Source organism: Rhinoderma darwinii, chromosome 1 (genome assembly GCF_050947455.1).
Source record: "Rhinoderma darwinii isolate aRhiDar2 chromosome 1, aRhiDar2.hap1, whole genome shotgun sequence".
Lineage (NCBI taxonomy): Eukaryota > Metazoa > Chordata > Amphibia > Anura > Rhinodermatidae > Rhinoderma > Rhinoderma darwinii.
The window spans coordinates 179,532,961-179,553,617 of record NC_134687.1 but is presented as its reverse complement, the minus strand read 5'-3'; the positions used below and the strand labels follow the sequence as shown (position 1 = coordinate 179,553,617).

The 20,657-nt window shown below is 37.6% G+C and overlaps 1 protein-coding gene across 2 annotated transcripts in view; it reads right to left on the bottom strand.

The window, feature by feature from the left end:
• Positions 1-2,362: 2,362 nt before the first annotated feature.
• PPP3CA (protein phosphatase 3 catalytic subunit alpha) overlaps positions 2,363-20,657 on the bottom strand; it is a 253,942-nt gene continuing 235,647 nt past the window's right edge. Inside the window, exons 11-14 of one of the 2 annotated variants that reach the window (XM_075860622.1) lie at positions 18,138-18,222; positions 12,656-12,753; positions 7,539-7,568; positions 2,363-4,278 (exon numbers count right to left, since the gene is read on the bottom strand). In XM_075860622.1, coding sequence (XP_075716737.1) covers positions 4,082-4,278; positions 7,539-7,568; positions 12,656-12,753; positions 18,138-18,222 — 410 coding nt within the window. In that variant the 3' untranslated portion in view covers positions 2,363-4,081. The remainder of the gene's footprint in view (positions 4,279-7,538; positions 7,569-12,655; positions 12,754-18,137; positions 18,223-20,657) is intronic. The other variant, XM_075860623.1, reaches the window with a different exon arrangement.

The following is a 20,657-nucleotide window of genomic DNA, read 5'->3' as shown; positions in this document are numbered from 1 at the left end:
TGTAACTGTACTTTGCTTTATTTATTGTGTTCTGGTCTTTAATGATATGTCATTGAAAGCAAATATTCAGTTCTACGCAAACAAACAAGGAATGCTGGGAACAGGGCTACTATTATGGGTTGGCAACTTCCTGCTTCAACTTCCTGCTACAGCAGGACACCAATGGAGATGTGAGAATCAAGTACTGGACTATTATTTTACCTCTAGAACAATAGGGTTTCTACAATAAACCCCTTCACTGGGGATTGAACCATTAATATCTTCACTGCCCTAGACCGCCAGGGATTTAATCAGTAACCACTTCACTACTCTATACCACCAAAGAGGTTAGGGCCAGTTCATACAGAGTTTTTTTTACACTTTTTTTGACGCGGAAACCGTGTCGGAACAGGCGCCAAAAAACGCCCTAAAATGCCTCCCATTGATTTCAATGGGAGGCGGAGGCGTTTTTTTTCCCGCAAGCGGAAAACTGTCTCGTGGGAAAAAGCGACATGCCCTATCTTCGGGTGCTTATGTCTCTGACCTCCCATTTACATCAATGGGAGGCAGAGAAAGCGTATTTCGCTGCGTTTTTTGCCTACGGTGCTCAATGGGGTGCAGGCAGATCAAAATCTGCCTCAAAAATTCCAGACAGAATTTTGAGGCAGAATTTTTTGCCTGGCAAAAACTCTGTGTGAACATAGCCTTACTCTAAACCTCAACGCTACCCCTAGACCACCAGTGATAATTTCCTGCAGTAGACCTCCAGATGATAATGGATTATAACACATACTGTAACTTTAACTATATTTTTGTCTCTCTCTAAAACTATATCATCCAATTTGAACTTATGCTTTATTGTAAAAATAACCCCATAAAAATTCCTATGGTTTGTGAATTTAGTCTTATTAATTTGTTCTATGCAGCCTCTCCAAAATGTGAATATTTAATTTAAATGAATTACATATCACATGCTTTACAACTTGGCATGTTATTAACAGGTCAGTAAGTTGAAATGGTTTGCTCCCCCTGCCTTATTGCAGGTAGCCACCATCCAGAGAGGTAAAGTCAATATGAGTATTCAAGCAAAAAACAATATTAAAAGACACCCAAGAAGGCAAGCACAATGTGACCGAATGCCTATTTTTTATTTATATTTATTATAAATCAACATAGGAGAGCGGACAGATCTTCTTTCCTGACATGTCTGTGTTAGTAAATACTTGTATTTCACTTGAAATATCAATGCTGGAGCACCTTTTCTTAGAACTCTGCGATGTGCTGTTGCTTTGATATTCCTCCTAGAAATGTATTAATAAATTGACCACTGGGTGTTACCAGTTGGGGGTGTGTCCTACACAGTCTGACATTGCCCAATCAGTGCTGACCGTGAGACTGTGTAGGCACTTGCCTTTTTAACAAGAACAGTAACACCCAGTTGTCAATATAGTCGGAAATTTCTAGGAGTTTCTAACAAAGGAAAAGCAAAACGCAGAATTTTCAGAAAAGATTATCCAGAATTGTGATTTTATGGGAAATACCAGTACTTACTAAAACAGACATGTCAGGAGCGCTGAGAGGTCCTCTTTAATTCACATAAAACACAGATTGTAACCTATTCTACAAATCATCTACCTATTGTCATAACACTAAATTGCTTTTGTGCTGATTTGCATGTTGATCCTAGTCCATGATCTTTGCTTTTTGTTTGTTCCTCTGTATTGTACAAATGAGGCAGAATGTTTTTGTTTTTTTTGAATGTCGGAATATATTGAAAGATTTAGAGACGCTGAAAAATCCAGAGGAACAACTAGTGCTTTTTATTATCCGCTAAACATTAGAAATACCATAAAAGTGAATGTCCACCATGGAACACCATTTTGTTTTTTCATCTAAATAGGTTGAAAATGTTGTGCTCATGAATTTCTTAACATGTTTTTACTGTGGTTGTAGCACTATTTTTCTGATACAGTTTAGGGCCTTTTTGTAAATATGTTTACAAATTTGCTTATCAACAACAAGATCATTGATCATACGTGACATCAAGTGAATGGAAAAACAATTGTACAAGAATGGCCCCAGAAAATAAGCTGATCACATGGTGCCCCACTGCTCAGGTGCAAACAACAAGTGTTGAATTTCCTGGCAGCACCACCACAGGATAATTGAAGTATTACGTGCTACTTATTGAAATCAATAGACATTCTGTGTAATGCATGGACAGAGCAAGAGACGCTGTTTGTATGTGGTTATGAATAAGGGACTCAGAAATCCCCTAATAAGACATTTGAAAATAGGTTTTCTAAACCAGACGCCCCTTTAGTCTTTCAAGAGTAACATAAAGAATGATTTGTGAGAAAAAGACCAGGAAGCAAACAGCTACTTAAGTTCATGCACATTTTATTGAGTAGTAATATAAAATGCTTTTTTGTCATTGTTACACGTGCATGCTTCGATTGCCAACATTTCAGAAGTCAAATTACAAAGGCAAGGCATTAGGCTGTAGTGAATTACTTGGGCACTTAAACAACTGTTAGAAAAAAATCAATGGACTTATTTTTATCCAATTCAAATTTTAGGTTCCTATAAGTCAGTAATAACCCGTAACTCATATTATAAAGGGGGAAATAAGTGAAAAGAATTACACATTTGTGGCACATGACAAAACGTAACAGAATGACCAAACTATTATGACACTAACAGTTATCATGCACTTAAAGAGTTCCACATGTAACCACAAACTTATTTTAAGTTTCACAAGTTTTGCTAAACATGCTAACCATATATATATGTGTGCACTGACAAGCATATGTTATAAAACATTAAGAATATTCTTTCTCTCTTTAGATTTTTTTCAAAGCTTTTTCTTTTTGTTTGATTACAAAATTTCAAAGGCATTAAGCGTTTTAAGAGAATATAAAGTATGCCAGTATACATACATTTCCAGTATAAGTCCAACCACTAAGCGCATTACAGTCCCATACAGGCCTATACAGCCATTTTGTATTAAAAAACATGCATAGGCGAATTTTTACAGAATATAGATGCTTTTCACTGCACTTAATATGGTGTCTTGTTCACTATACTTAAAAATGCACCACTCATAAATATTAAAATTCAGCAAGCCACAACCAATACTTTATTTACCAAAAAACCTTAGATAGAACAGCAAAAAATAAAATAAAAATAAAATGGATATCATTATTCCAGTTTTTCTTTTTTAAAGAAAAAAATTAAAAATAAAATAATAATAATAATTAAAAAAAAAGATATTCACTGCCAAAGAAGTAAGCTATGTGTTCTATAGTAAGAAGGGCATTCAAGCACAATAATGTAACCTGAGGTAAGCATAATCTGTACAAAATTAAACTTTCCTTTTTGGCATCTTTTACAATTTTCAACATTCTTACATTTTTTTTCATTCTTTTTTTATATATTTTTTTATTTTGCCTTTTGTCCTCCATTGGCGAGACACTGCACCGAAGTCTGTGTCCCAGTACCGGTGGCATTAAGACTACCCATGTATATGGTGTGTGAAACCCATACACTGTTGGAGGTGCGTGCAACTGATTAATGTTAATAATGATACAAAGCAGGCACCTCCCACAGAAAGGGGGAGGGAAGAAAAGAGCCAATCTGACGAGAGTAACAAAACATCATCAATAAATAGTCCTTATTCTGGTTTGCACGTTATGTTAAAAATGTTGTAATGTCTAGTTTTAGTTTAGAGTTGCAAATGTAAACATACAATATAGTTAGTAAGAAATTAAACAAATATGTACTGTATGTTCAGTAACTAAAAGAAGGCCTTTCTGTAATATAACTACAGGTTCCCAATATCATTGGAAAATATGTTCTATGTAGGTAAGTAATATCTGTGTGTATGTTTTCTACAAGCATTTATAGGCATGTCCAGATGAGGCTAGTGTCCACACTAAAATACATCTTTTTCTCTCTTTAGATGACACTGTAAACTGAATTCAACACCAACCCCAAGAGTAAGTAGCATTTACCCAAATCAAGATCACCCATCTGCTGATGAGCGGCAATCCTATCATGCTGTGCAGCTACAAAAAAATATATATTAATAGACAGGAAGTGGTCACTGGATATTGCTGCTGTTACTGCCATTGCTGTCAGTGCCATTGGTCTCTGAAGAAATAGCCTTGTTGATAGAGTTAAGATTGGCATCTGAAGGCAAAGCATCTCGACGTGGTGGCATCCTTTCGTTAATGCGATCCAAGCCCTTGGCTTCTGCAAAGCTAGTAATCTTATGCTGCGGCGAGAATCCTTTGATAGCTAGACAGAAAATGGACAAGAAAAATGCAAAAATATTATATTAGTACAAAAAATAAACTTTCCTATCAAATGCTAAATCAAATAAACTAGCCAACACATGATATGGAATGGGAAAGAGAAAATATTTGGATTGAAAACTAAAATAAATATAACACCACTCAAACAAAACAAGATGAAATATAGTACTATCCAGTTGAGTTCAACTCAGAATGTTTTTCACTTCATGCAATTAGAAGGACTTCATACTAGATTTGGTGAATTAACCCAATATCCAATTTTCCCTTGAAATACGTATAATTTTAAAACAATGATTCCTAAACTTTTTGATGACGAAATTGACTGTATTTTGCTTTACAGATCCGATATGCATAGCAACAAGGTAGCTTACCCATAGCCATGTGGAATTTAATTTTTAATAGAACCTCACTCATCTTTTGACACTAAAATGTTTAACAGTTTATTTTAATTACAATATAAGTGCATGAAATGTAAAAATTAAAAAAATTCTAGTAACTGCATGTAATACAATTCTAAAACGAAAGTCCAAATCCATGAAAGAAATGGAAATCTAAGCACAATCAAGTTTGTGACGGAGCTGAAATATATCTAAAAAGGAACAAATGTGAGTTTACAATTTTAACAAGCCATAGACTGTTGTATGATCGCAAATATTCTTAGTTTCGATCTATGTTGTCACCTTAAATAATCAGTGACACGAGAACTGGAGATGTTCTAAATAGTTTTAAACAGAACAATCTAATATGCACAAAATTACTTTTGCATTATAGAATCTACGGAATCTGGAATCTATGGAATCTGACAAGGATATAAATGGGCAAATGAGGCATTCGTAACAAACTAATACAAATCACCAAAGAAAATGTAGGAGTACAGTAAAAGAGACTAAGGGACTTGTGGTAATAAAATATAATACTATATCTTTTCAGCACAAATCCCAACCAAAAATTTATTTTTCTATGGAATGATTATTATTCTACTATCTAAAAATGTCATCTATATATCTAATTTACGTTTGATTATAATTCAACAAAAAAATCATTAAAAAAAAATATCTCCCCAACTTATATGATCATTTAAATGTGGAGAATTTTTGGGTTATGAAGGCTATAAGCAACATACGATATTGCAAGTCTTAAGAGCCAATGTTCCTCAGTCTTGCTACCTATGTTTTAAGAAAACTAAAAGTTAGAATTTAATTTCTTTTATTAGTTTACAAAAGCCCATATGTAGTCAGACTGATTAACATAAAGCAAGATTAACCAATAAATATCACAGTTTTACAGATTACTATTTGAGATGAACTCCCATGGACAATTCTCCAAATAACCTATGGCTATTTACAAAAAAAGAAAAAAAACAAAAGAAAAGAAATAACAAAATGGATGAATGATCCCATTGTTTTATACATCTTATGTTAATGTGAAAACACACATTAATTAGATCTGGTTAGGAAGCATGGGAGGGAAAGAATGGAAAAAAAAAGCAAAGGCCATATCAAAGCTTTATAGACTACCTCTAACTTTCTCAAATATAATAAGAATTTATATATATATATATATATATATATATATACACATAAAGCAAATGAAGACCAATGTATGTTTAGTCAATATTCAACTTCAGTAGTAAATTTGTCAATTCTTAGAAATTAGGATTTTGAATATTTCCAAAACATTCAGAATTTAAATAGAAGAAATGTTGCAGTTCGTCATGCATTTGGAAATCCCAAATGTGGGATTTCAGAGAGGAGTAGAACGGGCTTTGTTAACTTATATATTTATAAGAAGAGCAGAAGCCTCACTGGCCAACAATGTGCTCCGCTAGGTTTGCTGACCAGACATGGGGACCAATTGACTATACGGCTTTAATGTACATACACAATGGAACATGACTACTATGGAAATCACTGTAATTTCTACTTGGCTCTGTTAATTTTATCCATACACTCTCCCAATATTTTAATGATGGATTCTTAATGTAATTGTACAACTTGTTTGTCCTATTGAAATACATATTTATTACTTTAATATTAGTTTAGTAAAATTGCTACGTCTTATCTTAGTTTACAATCATCTCTATACAACGTATTTTGCATGCAACCATTGTTTTTTTTAACATGACAAAAACTATGTGCAGGACTATATATTACAATTTCTAGTATACTTGTTACTTATTAAAACAGACATGAAGAAGCATAAAATAAAATTCCATGGGAAGATTTTGACAAACTATAGATTTTATTTCCTTTCAAAACTGGACTTACTGCCGTTTAGTAAATGAGACCCAGTAAGTGTTAGCAATTTGCACCAATATTATACTACACACAACACAGAATCACATAAATCACACACAACAGCCAAACTGGGCAACACAATGCACACTGCAAATTAGATTTTGCTGATAGGAATAGACAATTCCAACATAAATAACAGCTCAAAGTGCTGCTATTTAGAACACAGTTGTATTTTCTCTTGCTAGTTGGTTTTAACAATAGTAGTTACCATATCGATGATCTTATTCCTGGATGGAAATTATTAAAGGTCGTCCAATTTGGAGAAGATAAAAGACGTGAAACTCGTGTTCAAGAACAAAATACAACTGAAAATATTGATTTAAAGGGGAACATTTGTGGCTAAGAAAATTCAGAAAAAGTTTCTGTTCAAGTGTATTTTTCCCTAGAAATTGCAGTCATTTTTTTTTCTTATATTCTAAAAAAAAACAACAGAATAGAAAACAAAAATCCAAATACAGCTATGGTAAATTTTGAGATGGCTTCAATCTCGTGGCTTCAATTAGAGAACAAAGTAAAATTCGTGAGATAATTTGCTTTCATAAAAATACTGGCTACAATTTGACTAATAGCTCAATTCTGATGCATAGAAAATAGAGGATTATCTGTATATTGTGTAAAGTGAACATACTGTACTGTTGGATAAAAGGCAGTTGAAAAGTCACTTTACAGAGAAGTCAGGTTTGTTAGGTAGGTGAATATTAACACCTGCTCCACTCTCTATTGCCTTGAAATATGTTGTTTGTTGGAGCTGTGATAATTGATCGACTAATGGCAATAGCAAAATGTAGCTTTACATTCCCCTTTAAAGCAAGCACCTTTCGGTTAATACTTAGCCACAATCGTTAGCCCAACACCCACACACTTTTTACAAGCTACAGCAAAATGAATACACCCAGCAGGTCCCTTATCTGCTGCAAATGCAACAGAAAGGGGGCTTGCCAATTACCTTCATCGGCCTCTATAGCCTCAACAGTAGCTAAAGAGAAGAAAGGGTAGCAAAATGGATGAGAAAAATGAGCAGAGGATTTGAACTCTTACGAATAAAGTCAGTGAGTAGCAAAGGAGCAGGTGAACGATGTTACGGTAAGTGCTAGACTTGTTTTGCACAGAAGACGACATAGATGCTACACAGATAATAGGCTGAGCTTGGCAATTGTTTATTATTATTTTTCAGCTTTTTCCACTTGGCAACGGTTAGATGTATAAAAACAAGATACCCAAGATCATGAAAACAGGTTTCAAGTTTAGAAGAGATAAAACGCCTACAAAACTTCTGAAGAGAAACCATCCTTTTTATTAATACTCCAAGGCAACCACACCATTGTTTAGTTCACTTAGAAAGATAAAACTGTAGAAATCATCATACCTGCATCATGTACAAAGGAGATTTTTCTCATAAGGAGGAAACATTAAAAAAAATATTGAACTTGTCAATACAAACCATGATAAATGCTGTCCATGACATCTTGGAATAAATAACGTATGTAACAATACAAGACCTGGGAATCATTTGTTTCTTCCCTCCTCACAAACCTATGTGTAACTGGTTGAAGCAGGACCCTCCCCCCACTAGTCTGTAAGTAAGAAGACACAAGGACTGTTAGGCTATGTTCACACGGAGTATTTTGCAGGAGGAATATCTGCCTCAAAATTCCGTTTGGAAGTTTGAGGCAGATTTTCCTCTCCCTGCACGCCGATTTTCGCGGAGTTTTTCTCCCGCGGCCATTGAGCGCCTCGGGCATAAAACACACCGAAATACGCTCTCTCTGCCTCCCATTGAAGTCAATGGGAGGTCAGAGGCGGAAGCGCCCGAAGATAGGGCATGTCGCTTCTTTTTCCCGTGAGCCAGTTTTACTGCTCGCGGGAAAAAGACGCCGACGCCTCCCATTGAAATCAATGGGAGGCATTTTCGGGCCGTTTTTGCCGAGTTTGGTTTAGGGTTCCTTTAAGGGCACAAAAAAATGCTCCGTCCAGATAAAAATGCAGACGAGGTCTGTGTAGTTTGGCGGGGTTCTCACATTGTAGAACTGACATGGTAGTAACACGGTAGTTGCATGAGAATTCCTGGCCTCACAAATTGTGGATATGCAGGGTCAAGAAAAAAAAAACCTCCACAATCCACCTTATTTCCTCCATGTCAGTTTGTCAGGCTAAAATAAAAAAAAGCTACAGCAGCATCTAGCTTCAGGATCCTTCAGAATCTCCTGTGATAAAGAATTAAGAATAGGTAGACTTGCACCATGGGTTAGACAGTGTTACAAATTGTTGGGTAGATAAGAACATATCTAATTCTACTTATTACAAACATGTCACTTCATATTTTCCAAACCACTGTTCTTAAGGCGACTCTTCAGTCTCCCTGACTAGAGGTTTGCATTAACCGACGTCATATTGCGCCTTTTTTTTCCCTCCCGGTTTAAACTGTATCTGCATCTTTAGGATGCAGATACAGTTGAATTCAACGGTAGAGCAGGGGGCCGTAAGGTCCCTGCTCTACTATTCACTATGTATTGCCGGATGCGTGGCAGTAACATAATCACGCTTTTCTGCGCCATGCCGCACAGACCGGAGGAGCAGAGGGATCTCCTCCATTCGTCGCTGGAACAGGGTTGAGTATGTATTATTATTTTTATTAGGCACTATTGGGGCTGTGTGTGATGCAGCTATGCGGTCATTGCACAGCGTGGGGGCAGCTATGGGGCATTTTACTGTGAGGGGGCAGCTATGGGGAACTTTATACAGTGTGGAGGGCAGTTATGGATGCATTATACTGTATGGGAGCAGTGTCAAAGGGCATATTATATACAGTAGTATACAGTAGGCTCAGGGGATAAATATTCATTCAATGGCATATCATGCAAACAGGGGCATGACATGTAAAAAAGAGGTGTGGTTTAAATTGTTCATTAATCGTAATCGAGGTTACATGTTCTTCGTGATTTTAATTTAGGTCATAATCGCCCAGCCCTAATCTGTTTAATTTACTAGACTCCAAAAGGGGATGTCCCACCACAACAACTTATCACCTATCCAGAGGATAGGTGAAAAGTGTTTGAACGCTGGGGGTCCCACAGCTGGGACCCCTACCAATCAAAAGAATGAGGGTCCCTAGTCATTCTCTATGCGACTGCCAGAGATAGAGGAGTGCTGTACTCGTGCTGTGGATAGGTGATTCGTTGTTGTGGTGGGACAACCCCTTAAAGTCTAGATAGCCTACAGTGAGTGATTCCGATTACCATTTCCTGTATGTCCCATGTAGGGAGCGGTAGTCTAAAGTCACTGTAATCATGTTAGTGGCATTTAGCAGCAAGCACAATTTATGAAGAAAGAAAAGTTTTTGAGCTGAAACTATTTGGCCCTTCATATTTTATGAAAAGTGACCCACTACTGGAAGGTTGCTTTTTAATAGCTGTGAGAAGTCCAAAAATGCACAAATACCTGTTGAATAATGGGAGAAATCATGCGTATATTTACATTGTATATAAAATATCAATACGTTTTTATTGGCAAATTAGGTATGGTGATATACATCGTGAAATCAAGACAAAGCACCTATACTCATGATTAATTCTAACTCATCCGTTAGGCCTTTTTGTTCAGTTTTTGGAATTTACAGTATCATTTATGTGCCAATTCTCAGCAATGTCTTTATATATTTATACATATTATTTACCAGTTCCCGGCAATTTTTTTTTTTATCAGCCACCTGTCAAAACTTTTGTATTTTTCCGTCGACATAGCTGTAAGAGGTTTTTCTTTTTTTGCAGGACGAGTTGTAGTTTTGAATAGAACTATTTATTGTATTATATAATGTACTGCAAAACTCTTAAAAAAAGAAACTTAAACAGTATTCATACTGCAGGTTACATAACGTTATATTGTAATAGTTAGAATTTTACAGACGAGGCAATGCCAATTATGTTTATTTGTATTACTTTAACGGAAAAATAGGATAAAGGTTTTTTCGTTTGACTTAATTTTTTTTCCTATGTTCCTAAAAACGTTATTTAACCAATTTGTACATTTTTTTTTTATTCTCAAAAGGGGACTTGAACATGCGAGTCTCTGGCAGGGCTTAATAGGAGGACCAAGATGGCAAACCTGGGGGCCTTCTTTAGGCCCCTAGGCTGCAATGACAACCATCAGCAATCCGCGATCACTTATCGGCCGATGGGGTGAGAGGGGGCACCGCTCTGTCTAACGGCTAAGATGCTGCGGTTGTTATTGAGAGTTATCACCTATCCCAGCCGTTAGAGCGAGGTGTCAACTGTAATATACAGCTGACACCGACGGCGTATGTAGCGGACTCTCTGTGAGCATGCTCCATATTCCCCCGACTACGACGTAAATGTACATCAATTGTCGGGAAGGGGTTAAGTTCACCTCTAAGCCGTCTTTTTTCCAAGCTAAATAAGCCCAACTTTATTAGCCTCTCATTATAAAGAGAGATCTCCCATCCCATCCTATTTAGTAATCTGCCCACCTTTGAACCCTCACTAGCTCTCTTATATCCTTTTTAAATTATGGAGCTCAATACTGAACTCCATATTGAAGAAGAGCTCTTACAAGAGATTAATAGAGGGGGCACATTATATTTTGATTACGGGTGTTTATGTTTTATGCACCCTAAAATTGTACTTCCTTTAGCAGCTGCTGCTTAGCATTGAGTGTTAATGCCTAATTTACAGATAACCAGTATAATCAGTAAACCCATTTTTGTTCCCTTGTTCTGTTTTTTCCAGTTTCCTATTTAACAAAGTCATACTATTATATGTATGAGCTATGAGGTTAGCGGCAAGCTATTTCTCCAAGAAATTAGCACTCGAAGCCATTTAAATTGTGAAAGAATACAACAAATCAAACCAAAATGGCTTATGGTCGGATCATCTTTACGCATTGGAGCTAATGAGGCAATAAAGATAATAGCGATTGGGGATCGCTGCTAAGTTGTCGTACATTCTTTTTTCAGACATGAGCAAAGCACAATTACATATCTTTGTACCTTTAATGGCTGTAAAACAATAATAATTCTGTACCTTACAATGGTAATCTATTGGCATAACCGTATAGATACAAAACTAGAGGCAAATATAAGGCAATTTTCACCACCCTCCTTTTTATGTAGTTTTAACTTACAAAATGTACTGCATTCCCAATGTACCACATTGATGTAATAGAGACTGCATATCAATGTTATAATAGGAATCACCCATCTTTAAAGAAACACCTGTACATATGTATACTGACCCAGGGCAGCCAGTCAGACCGCTCTATTTTAATTAAAAAGGGTTTGCCACCTAAAATTATTTTTATGACAATCTGATTAATATTGTGGTCTTTGAGGCAGACCAGTTGCTAGGGATATGCTGCCTAACGTCTATAGTCTTTCAAAGGAGGCATATCCCAAGTATTCGTTTTCGGATTACCAAGATCTTCAACATCTCAGGGTTGAACTAGAATGGAGATGAGACCAGATACATGGAAGTTGGCCTCAAAGGCTTGGCAGGATACAGTTCAAACTTTTGTCCATCTCTTACTACCATATTTGTTAGATAATATTATTAGAAATATTATTAGATGAATAACATAATTGCCAGAAATAAATAAATAGCTAAAACTAGAGATTAACTGACAAAGGTATAGCCCAAGTTTAATGGGAATGGATGTCCATATGAACTCTGGAACATCTAAAGGTACATTGCAATGCGTTAGGTAAGACAGGATAGTTTCGAACATACTTTTTGATCCCAAGATGATTTTTTTATTTGAAGTCTCGTATGATCATGGACATTTAAGGTAAGACTTTCTATACTTTAATAAGGAAACGAAAGACATGCAGCTTGTTACAACCTTTTCCTCAATGAATATTGCACATAGGACTTAGAGATATTTTTAGATTGATTTGTTTTTACAGTATTACTGCTGGTTAGATATAAGCTGTTCTAGGTAATTGCCATGTTTCAGTGATGTATGTAGTCTATAATCAAACCCCTAAATTAATTCCTTCTAGTAAAAGAACGTGAGAGATCTCCTTCACTAGGGTGCACATTAAAATTCTCTTACCGCTTTGGAGTGATGGTTTGCCTCCAGAAAGAACTCCGCTAGGCAGCATTCCAGTGGGTGTCAGACCTTTGAGAGTCAGCACACTTTCACTCTCTTCTCTATTTAAAGAAAAAAACAAAAACATTTTTTAACACTACATATAAAGAGCTCTGATTGAATTTGTTTAATTATCAAAATAGAAGTTTAATTCTCGACTAGTGGATTTGCCTTTAACCTAATATGTTGTGTAAGGCCCCATGCACACGACCGTGCCCACAATCACGGCCCGCGATTGCGGGCACGGCCGGCCGCCGACTTCCACCCGCATTTTCGGGCCGTGCTCCCATACAAAGTATGGGAGCATGGCCCGCAAAATGCAAAAGAACGGACATGTTCCATAATTTTCTGAACATTTCTACGGCACGGACACCCATCCGTAGCGCTACAGAAAGGTGTCCGCGTTCAATGAAAGTGAATGGGTCCATTTTCACGGTCGTGTGCATGGGGCCTAAAAAAGAACAGTCCGCAATAACTAAACGTAACTTTCAGGTTCAACAACGCCAATAGTGGTCTCAATGACGTCCACCTGCAACACAAGTGACGTCTTTACTTGATCACTCTAGATGTAACCAGAAGCTGCATTTTACCATTGACATTTAAGGGTAATTTATCTTCTCTCATGCTCATAAGGTATTCTTCTGAACAACAGAAAACATGAATAACTATTGCTATTCTACTTTTATAAGCCACAACCTTGCACCCGTTACCCTGCCACGTTAGCGCTAACCCCCACGACCAACGTTTGTCCTGGTCCAGAAGCCCGGGGCTGCCCGCACTGCAGGGCATACGTCAAGGAGCTGGAGAGGAGGCACATGCTGCTCGAAGCCCAGCTCCTTGCCCCGATCCTCCCTGACAGACACTGCTCGTTCGTCCAGGGGAGAGAAAGACTGTGGCGTCTGAAGAAAGTTCTGATCCCACGCAGCTCAACACGGATCCTGCTTCCTTTGTTCCAAGGGACAGGAAACAACTTGAGAAGGTAAGGAGGAGGGGGAATTTAAACTGCTTCCTGTTGTTTCCTGTCCCTTTGGAGGCGGGGAATCCCTCCTGGTGGTGTGGTCATGGAGGTGTGGGGGGAAACATACGGTTATGTACTTGTTTTCCAGTTTCAAAATGCTGGGAAGCCTAAACACTAACGGATACTTTCTGGGACTTGCTGATTGTAAATGGAAACATTTGCATTATTCTTAAAGATGAATGTCGTCATGTAAACTAATATATGAAATATCACAATGATAAGCCCATTTTTATGTGTTTACATGTGTCTTATTTGTAAACCATATCTGACTGCATTAAAAAAACATAGAAACTCTAGAAGTAGTTTGCATTGCTATCTCCCATTATGTGGATTGTAATATAGACCTGTATTTACCTCAGTGTAGGGATACCATGTCTTTGTGCACGATTCCAAGTAAGCACATTGTCACAACTCTGGGTATTACATACAGAAGTTTGATAGACATAGAGAAGAGAGCGGATACAAGAAGTGTGTATAATTGCATACAGCTTGTGTGACTGAGTGACTAAAGACAGCTCTCCATAGCCCCTATAATGGATAATTACTATGTTTACAATTTCCTGTCCCCAATTACAGAGAAGTGCTAACTAAGAAAACAGGAACATTCATCAATGTTATTATTTGGGTAGAGATGGAATCAAACAAACAGATATTACGAACAGGACTGTCCCGTCACAGAATGTTATTTTCTTGTTCATAAATTCTCAACAGGAGTTAAAGTCCCTGTAATACAGTACTCATCTCTGGGGTATATCTGTCTATACAAATAAACTGCAGCAACCAGACTAGTAGATTAATGCTAAACATAGACTGTAGAGATGTTCCTTTTTTAAAAAAAATTCACTGGAGTTTTATTTTTGCTGAATTCTAAACATTTTCACATGCTTGTATTTATATTCCTTAATGGATTGCACCATTTTATGAAATTCAAAAATATACCATTTATAAAAGAGCAACAATAGTAAGAAAAAAAGAACATACCACTGAACAGTTCAAAACATCTATGTGTTATATAAGCATGAATTGAATACAATGTCTTTGGTAATTCAAACTGCATAAACTATGGATTAAGAAGCCCGGGTCCTCAGTTTGACCACTGAACCATAAAAGTCTGCATAGGAGACTACTTGCAAAAGTTTCTTTATTTAAATGCTATGGTGCATGTAATTATTATTTTTTTTTTTTGCAAAAGATGTACATACCCTTTAAGCCCTTCTAGATGGTACAGCAGCAGTATACCAACACAGATATGTCATGATGTTGACAATCCCTATACTCGTCCCCTAAGGCTGGGTTCACACGACCTATTTTCAGGCGTAAACAAGGCGTATTATGCTACAATACATCGGCAAACATCTGCCCATTCATTTGAATGGGTTTGCCGACGTATTGTGCAGACGACCTGTAATTTACGCGTCGTCGTTTGACAGCTGTCAAACGATGAAGCGTAAATTGACTGCCTTGGCAAAGAAGTGCAGGGCACTTCTTTGCAACGTAATTTGAGCCGTCCTTCATTGAACTCAATGAAGAGCAGCTCAAGATTTACGAGCGTCACAGACGCCTCGTATATTACGAGGAGGAGCATTTACGTGTGAAACGAGGCAGCTGTTTTCTCTTGAAAACAGTCTGTCTTTTCACACGTAAATACCTGCTATCGTGTGCACATACCCTCACCAATAACACATTAGCATTTGTGGTCCATTTAGATCGCACACGTCCCACAACTGACCTAGGGCATTTTTGCAATATTTTTGAAGAAAACCCCTCAACTTCAATGAAATAACCCTGTTATACGTATAGATAGAACTCAGCGCAGGCAGACAGTGAGAAATCTAATACATAAGTACCAGCATAAGGATCTTTGTCCATATAACCTGAAATAACTTCATTTCTTTTTAACGACCAACTTAACTTCCGTGTCTGGTTTCATAATTTTACAAAAGATCACTGTGTACCACAGGTCAGAAAATCCACGACAGAACAGTTTTAAAATCAATTACAATTCCTGCAAATTTTAAATTTTATCTACAATGTGCGGGATCAAGCGAACTGTGCTTGAAATGTGGGATATGAGGAATGCATTTATTACTATCAAACGGTTGTTTTAGCAGCAGCCCTTCCATATAATGCTGTATTTATATGTACAGATACACAGCATTGAGAAAAGCGAGTTGAAAGCTGTGTTTACACCTGTGACGATTGGACCCCTGATCTTGGCTCCGCTCCCAGAATAAATTGGAACTTAATGCCAAGCGAGACCAAGGACCTAAAATAATTACTTGAAAACACAGCAAGGGACGCCTGGAGGAAAGTGACAGATAATCTCGCCATGACCTCAAAGTAAAGTGCACAGGTTATTGCTTACAAGAGATCTACTTTTCACAGGGAATCTGCACAGCTTGCTGCAAAACAACCTACCGAGCAAAAGTTGTATACCGAGCAAAGTTTCAAAGCCGTGACACACCCGAGGGCAGTGAGCAAAATATTGGGCTGTCACAGGGCACAAAAGACCAGGACACCTGCTTCACTGCTATGATGTAGTAACGTGTGTAGTCTTGAAGTGGGTCATGTAATGGCAAGAAAATAGACAATGTGAATTTGTTGAGTTTATGCAAAGATGCCTAATCATCAAATGTATCCACATAACAGGAATATTTCATTTAAAGGGGTAGCCTGGCTTAAGAAACCCATTAAGGCCTCGTTCACATCAGCGTCGGGTTCCATTTATGGGTTCCGTTAGACCTTTGTGTCGCAGGAACCCATGAACGTTAAGACAAAACGGAAACCATAGCTTCTGTTTGCATTATCATTGATTTCAATAGAACTGCTACTGTTGCAATTGGTTTCCGTTCCGTAAGTTTTCCGCTTTTTTTCAGCGAAAACAAAAGCGTAGTCAACTAGGCTATTATTTCCGCAAAAAAAAAAGGAAACCTTACGGAACTAAGACAAACAAACCATTTGCAACAGAAGCATTACCATTGAAATCAATGGTAATGCAAACAGAAGCTATAGTTTGTTTGTCTTTCCGATAATGGGTGCCTCCGACGGAAAGGTCTAACGGAACCCGACGCTGATGTGAAGGCCTTACAAATATCTCATTAGAGAATTTTGAGTTAATAGAGGGGGGGGGGGGGATTTCATCCATTAACAGGAGTGGAGAACAGCCTGAGAGAAGAAAACATCTCTCTCTCTGGAGGACCCGGCATGTCCATACATTATACAGAAAGCTTATTTACTTCAATGGGCACTATATAATTATTAATTTCTCCTGTGGTGGTGCTGCAGGAGAACCAAACACTTGCTGCCAAATAGGGCTGCAAAGTAGACCTGATCGCTAGGGGTGCCAGAAAGGGGACACATTGTGATCTGCTTATTTTCAGGGGACCCTTTTAACAAAAGATTGTCCAAGGCAGACAACCTGTTTAAAGGAACATATTAAGCAAAACTGATACACTGTGTTATTCTTAGTGCAGGGCCTGAGGGGGTGGCAATTCCTCCATTTAATGTTTTTTGAATCCCTCAGTCAGAAGGGAAATAAAATCTTTGGTTACCACATTTCTTTCCTCCAGGTCACAGGAAGGACACATCTTAAGCAGATATAGAGATATATAGACTTTACTTTACACTCGAATTTTCCGTTTTTGAGTAGTGCTAAAAAAGTGTAGTCTTTTGGGACCGAGTACTGGTTGAAATGTTGTGTTCCATAGTTTTTATGACTACTGAATATCTTCTTGTGTGTAAATAGTTTATATGATGTCCAAAACTAAATTTACGAGTAGTATACTTCTGCAATTCTACATTTTTGACAAATCATAAATAACTGCCAGAATAAGCACGCAGCGAAACGCACATTGGAGTGTGAGGTGGTGGAAACACAAGCATCAGAACGGACATGTGTAACCCGGGTCAGTACAGGATAGGGAGGAATTGTTTGCTTTTCATTAACATGTAAAGACTTTGATAGTATTTAATCCCATACATTTGAGTCCTTCACATAGACATTTGAAAATTGACGTTATTTTGGCATTTGTGTTTTATGCTATGCATATTCTTCAAGGCTGTCTCTGTAGCTCGGATGTTGTCCACACTCTCTTGTTTTAGCCTTTTAAATGTCTCATGTGGTTTATGTAATTTTAGGATTGTGTCCGCCCTACATTAATAAAGACAATAAAGATTTGTGTAGACTTGGGATTTATATAGTTTTTTTGTTTTGTAGTGTAACCCTAGAGGTTGGGCTAGTTATTTTTTGGATATGATGGTTAAAGGAATCCTATTTTTGTAGGTTTAATAATATATAAATAAACGTGACCGATCTTCTCAAATGATGCGATACAAAAAGTATGAAAAAGTCAAATAGTTTTACTGTATACCCTGGTAAAAATATTGAAGGAACAAAATAAAGAAAGCAGAAAATACATGATTTCCCACCTCAGTACACTGAACACTCTTGCCATTTTCCCAATAGCGCGAATCTTGTTCCTAATTACTTCCTTACGAGCTGCAGCTGTTGCTCCTGTAATTAATACAATTAAAAGAAATGTCAATCATACAGATTCATATGAACTTGTGAATATACATTCTCCATACATACTGCCTGCAAGAAATTCATATACAGTAAGTGCAAGAGGAAAGACAATAATCTGTCAAAGCTGGTATGTAAGACAAGCCGCTCACAAATTCCCTGATTTTCCACACAACTACGAGACATCATTCGTAAAGTAAACCTATTGGTTGAGTAAATTAGTTATGCTTCGTTCACTTCTGCGTCAGGACTCCGTTCATGGGTTCCATCTGAGCTTTCCGTCAGGGGAACCCATGAAGGGCACCCTGACTGAAACAAACGGAAACCATAGGGTTTCCATTTGCATCACCATTGATTTCAATGGTGACGTATCCGGTGCAAGGGTTCCGTTGTTTTGACGGAATCAATACCGTAGTCTACTGCGCTATTCATTCCATTAAAACGACAGAACCCTTGCACAATGGGGACAAATGGAAACCATTTGCACCGAATCCGTCACCATTGAAATAAATGGTGATGCAAACGGAAACCTATGGATTCCGTTTGTTTCAGTCAGGGTTCCGTTCATGGGTTCCCCTGATGTAAAACTCAGACAGAACCCATGAACGGAGCCCTGACGCAGATGGGAACATAGCCTTATTTAGATGTTGATGACGGATCAGCACCTATGATGGATCTCTGCTGCTATCTTACTTCATGCAGGATATGGTTATATTAGCAGTAATATAAAATAAATTTATGTGTATTGTAGAGGAAGAGGATGGTAGAAAAAGCAGCAGAGGTAAATCCTGTCACAGCTTTCTCCTCAGTGGCTGCTGCTGGATCTGTGCGTATGTAGTTAGAGACTCAAATTAATCTTTTACACAAAGCTGTTACATAATCTAGCAGATTATAAAATAACAATATTCTCTATAAAGCAAAGTTCATGTTTCTGACGAGAGGTGGACATTTTTTGGCTGATTTGTGATTCACAGATTTTTCACCCTTTAGGAGGCAATGGGGAATTCATTCGCCAGATTTGAGATTCACTTTTGGCAAATTTATGAGGAAAATAAGCAAATCGATTCTTCAATTGTGTTTTATAGACCAGAAAATTGACAGAACGGTGAAACAGGTGAATTGATCCTCTCACCCCTAATCCTGACCAGATTATTCAGATGTTGCATGCAGTCAACTCCTCCCCCTCACAGTTGGTACCTCTCACAGAAGAGGAGGAGATTCTCATGAGATTTGGATTTCACTCTACTGAAATTAAAGTTGAAACGGTGTCTTCTAATACTGAGGGAAATCTGTTCTGCTAATGATATGTATAGGAAATAATGCTTATAATATAATTGACTGTCCTTTTTTGTGTTTTTTTCAGAACCGATAAATTGATGTAGCGGTGTACGGGCACAATAGAAAGTCTATGCGCCCGTACACCGTTACATCGGCTTTCCGGAAAAAGCCGAACAGAAAATAAGCGGCTCAGCGCTCACACAAGCGCTTTAGCTGCTTAGCGATTGGTGGGGGTCTCAGTGCTCTGACATGTCAGAAGTTTGTTGAACATTTAGTTACCCTTTAAAGAGAACCACCTGCATGCAGTCATGGAGCTGGTGTGTAGTGTTCCAAACCTGCACACTTCGGGTGGCATCGGGCGCATGCGCAATGCACACATGAAGCTGAGGGCTACTTTTCTCTGATTCATGTGCACAAAGCGCATACACCTGATGCTGCTTCCATGCTCATCTCGGTAACTTGTAAGTTACTTTACGAACTATTCCCAAAATAGCCGTCTTTGATGTGCGCAGGTTTGGAACACTAAATCCTAGCTGTATAACGGCATGCTGGTGGTTTCAAACGTGGTGACGCACACTAGTTTGTTTATCTTTAGACTAGGCTAGCTAGAAAAAAAAATATCTGTTGCTACTTAGACACCTTTCACAAACAGGCTAGCTGTTGCTGTCGGAGCTTAGTATCGTTTTATTATTTTTTAGAGCTTGTGTCAATACCCAGGGCAGTATGACTCATTAACATAAGAATGAGCAATCTAGTCGAAATTACATATTAATAGCTAATATTTGCTAATAGCTAATAATAATGTGTTCGTGAGCAGATAATACAGTAAAGACAGTAAAGACGAGTCTATCATATTCTTAGGCCATTCACAACTGTACAATATCATTTATTTAGTAAGTACTAAAGTATAGACAGATTTTATATAAAGCACTTTAGTTTAAAGCGGTTGTACAGAATTAGAAAAATATGGATGCTTTCTTCCAAAAACAGCGCCAAACCTGTTCACAGTTTTTGTGTAGTAGTGTAGCTCAGCACTACTGGTTCAGTGTAGCAGATCTCTGACACGCAAGATCCACCTGTTATTTATCACATCTACTGATGAACTTCGATGTGATCAGTAAGGGTATGTTCACACGCTTAACAAAAAC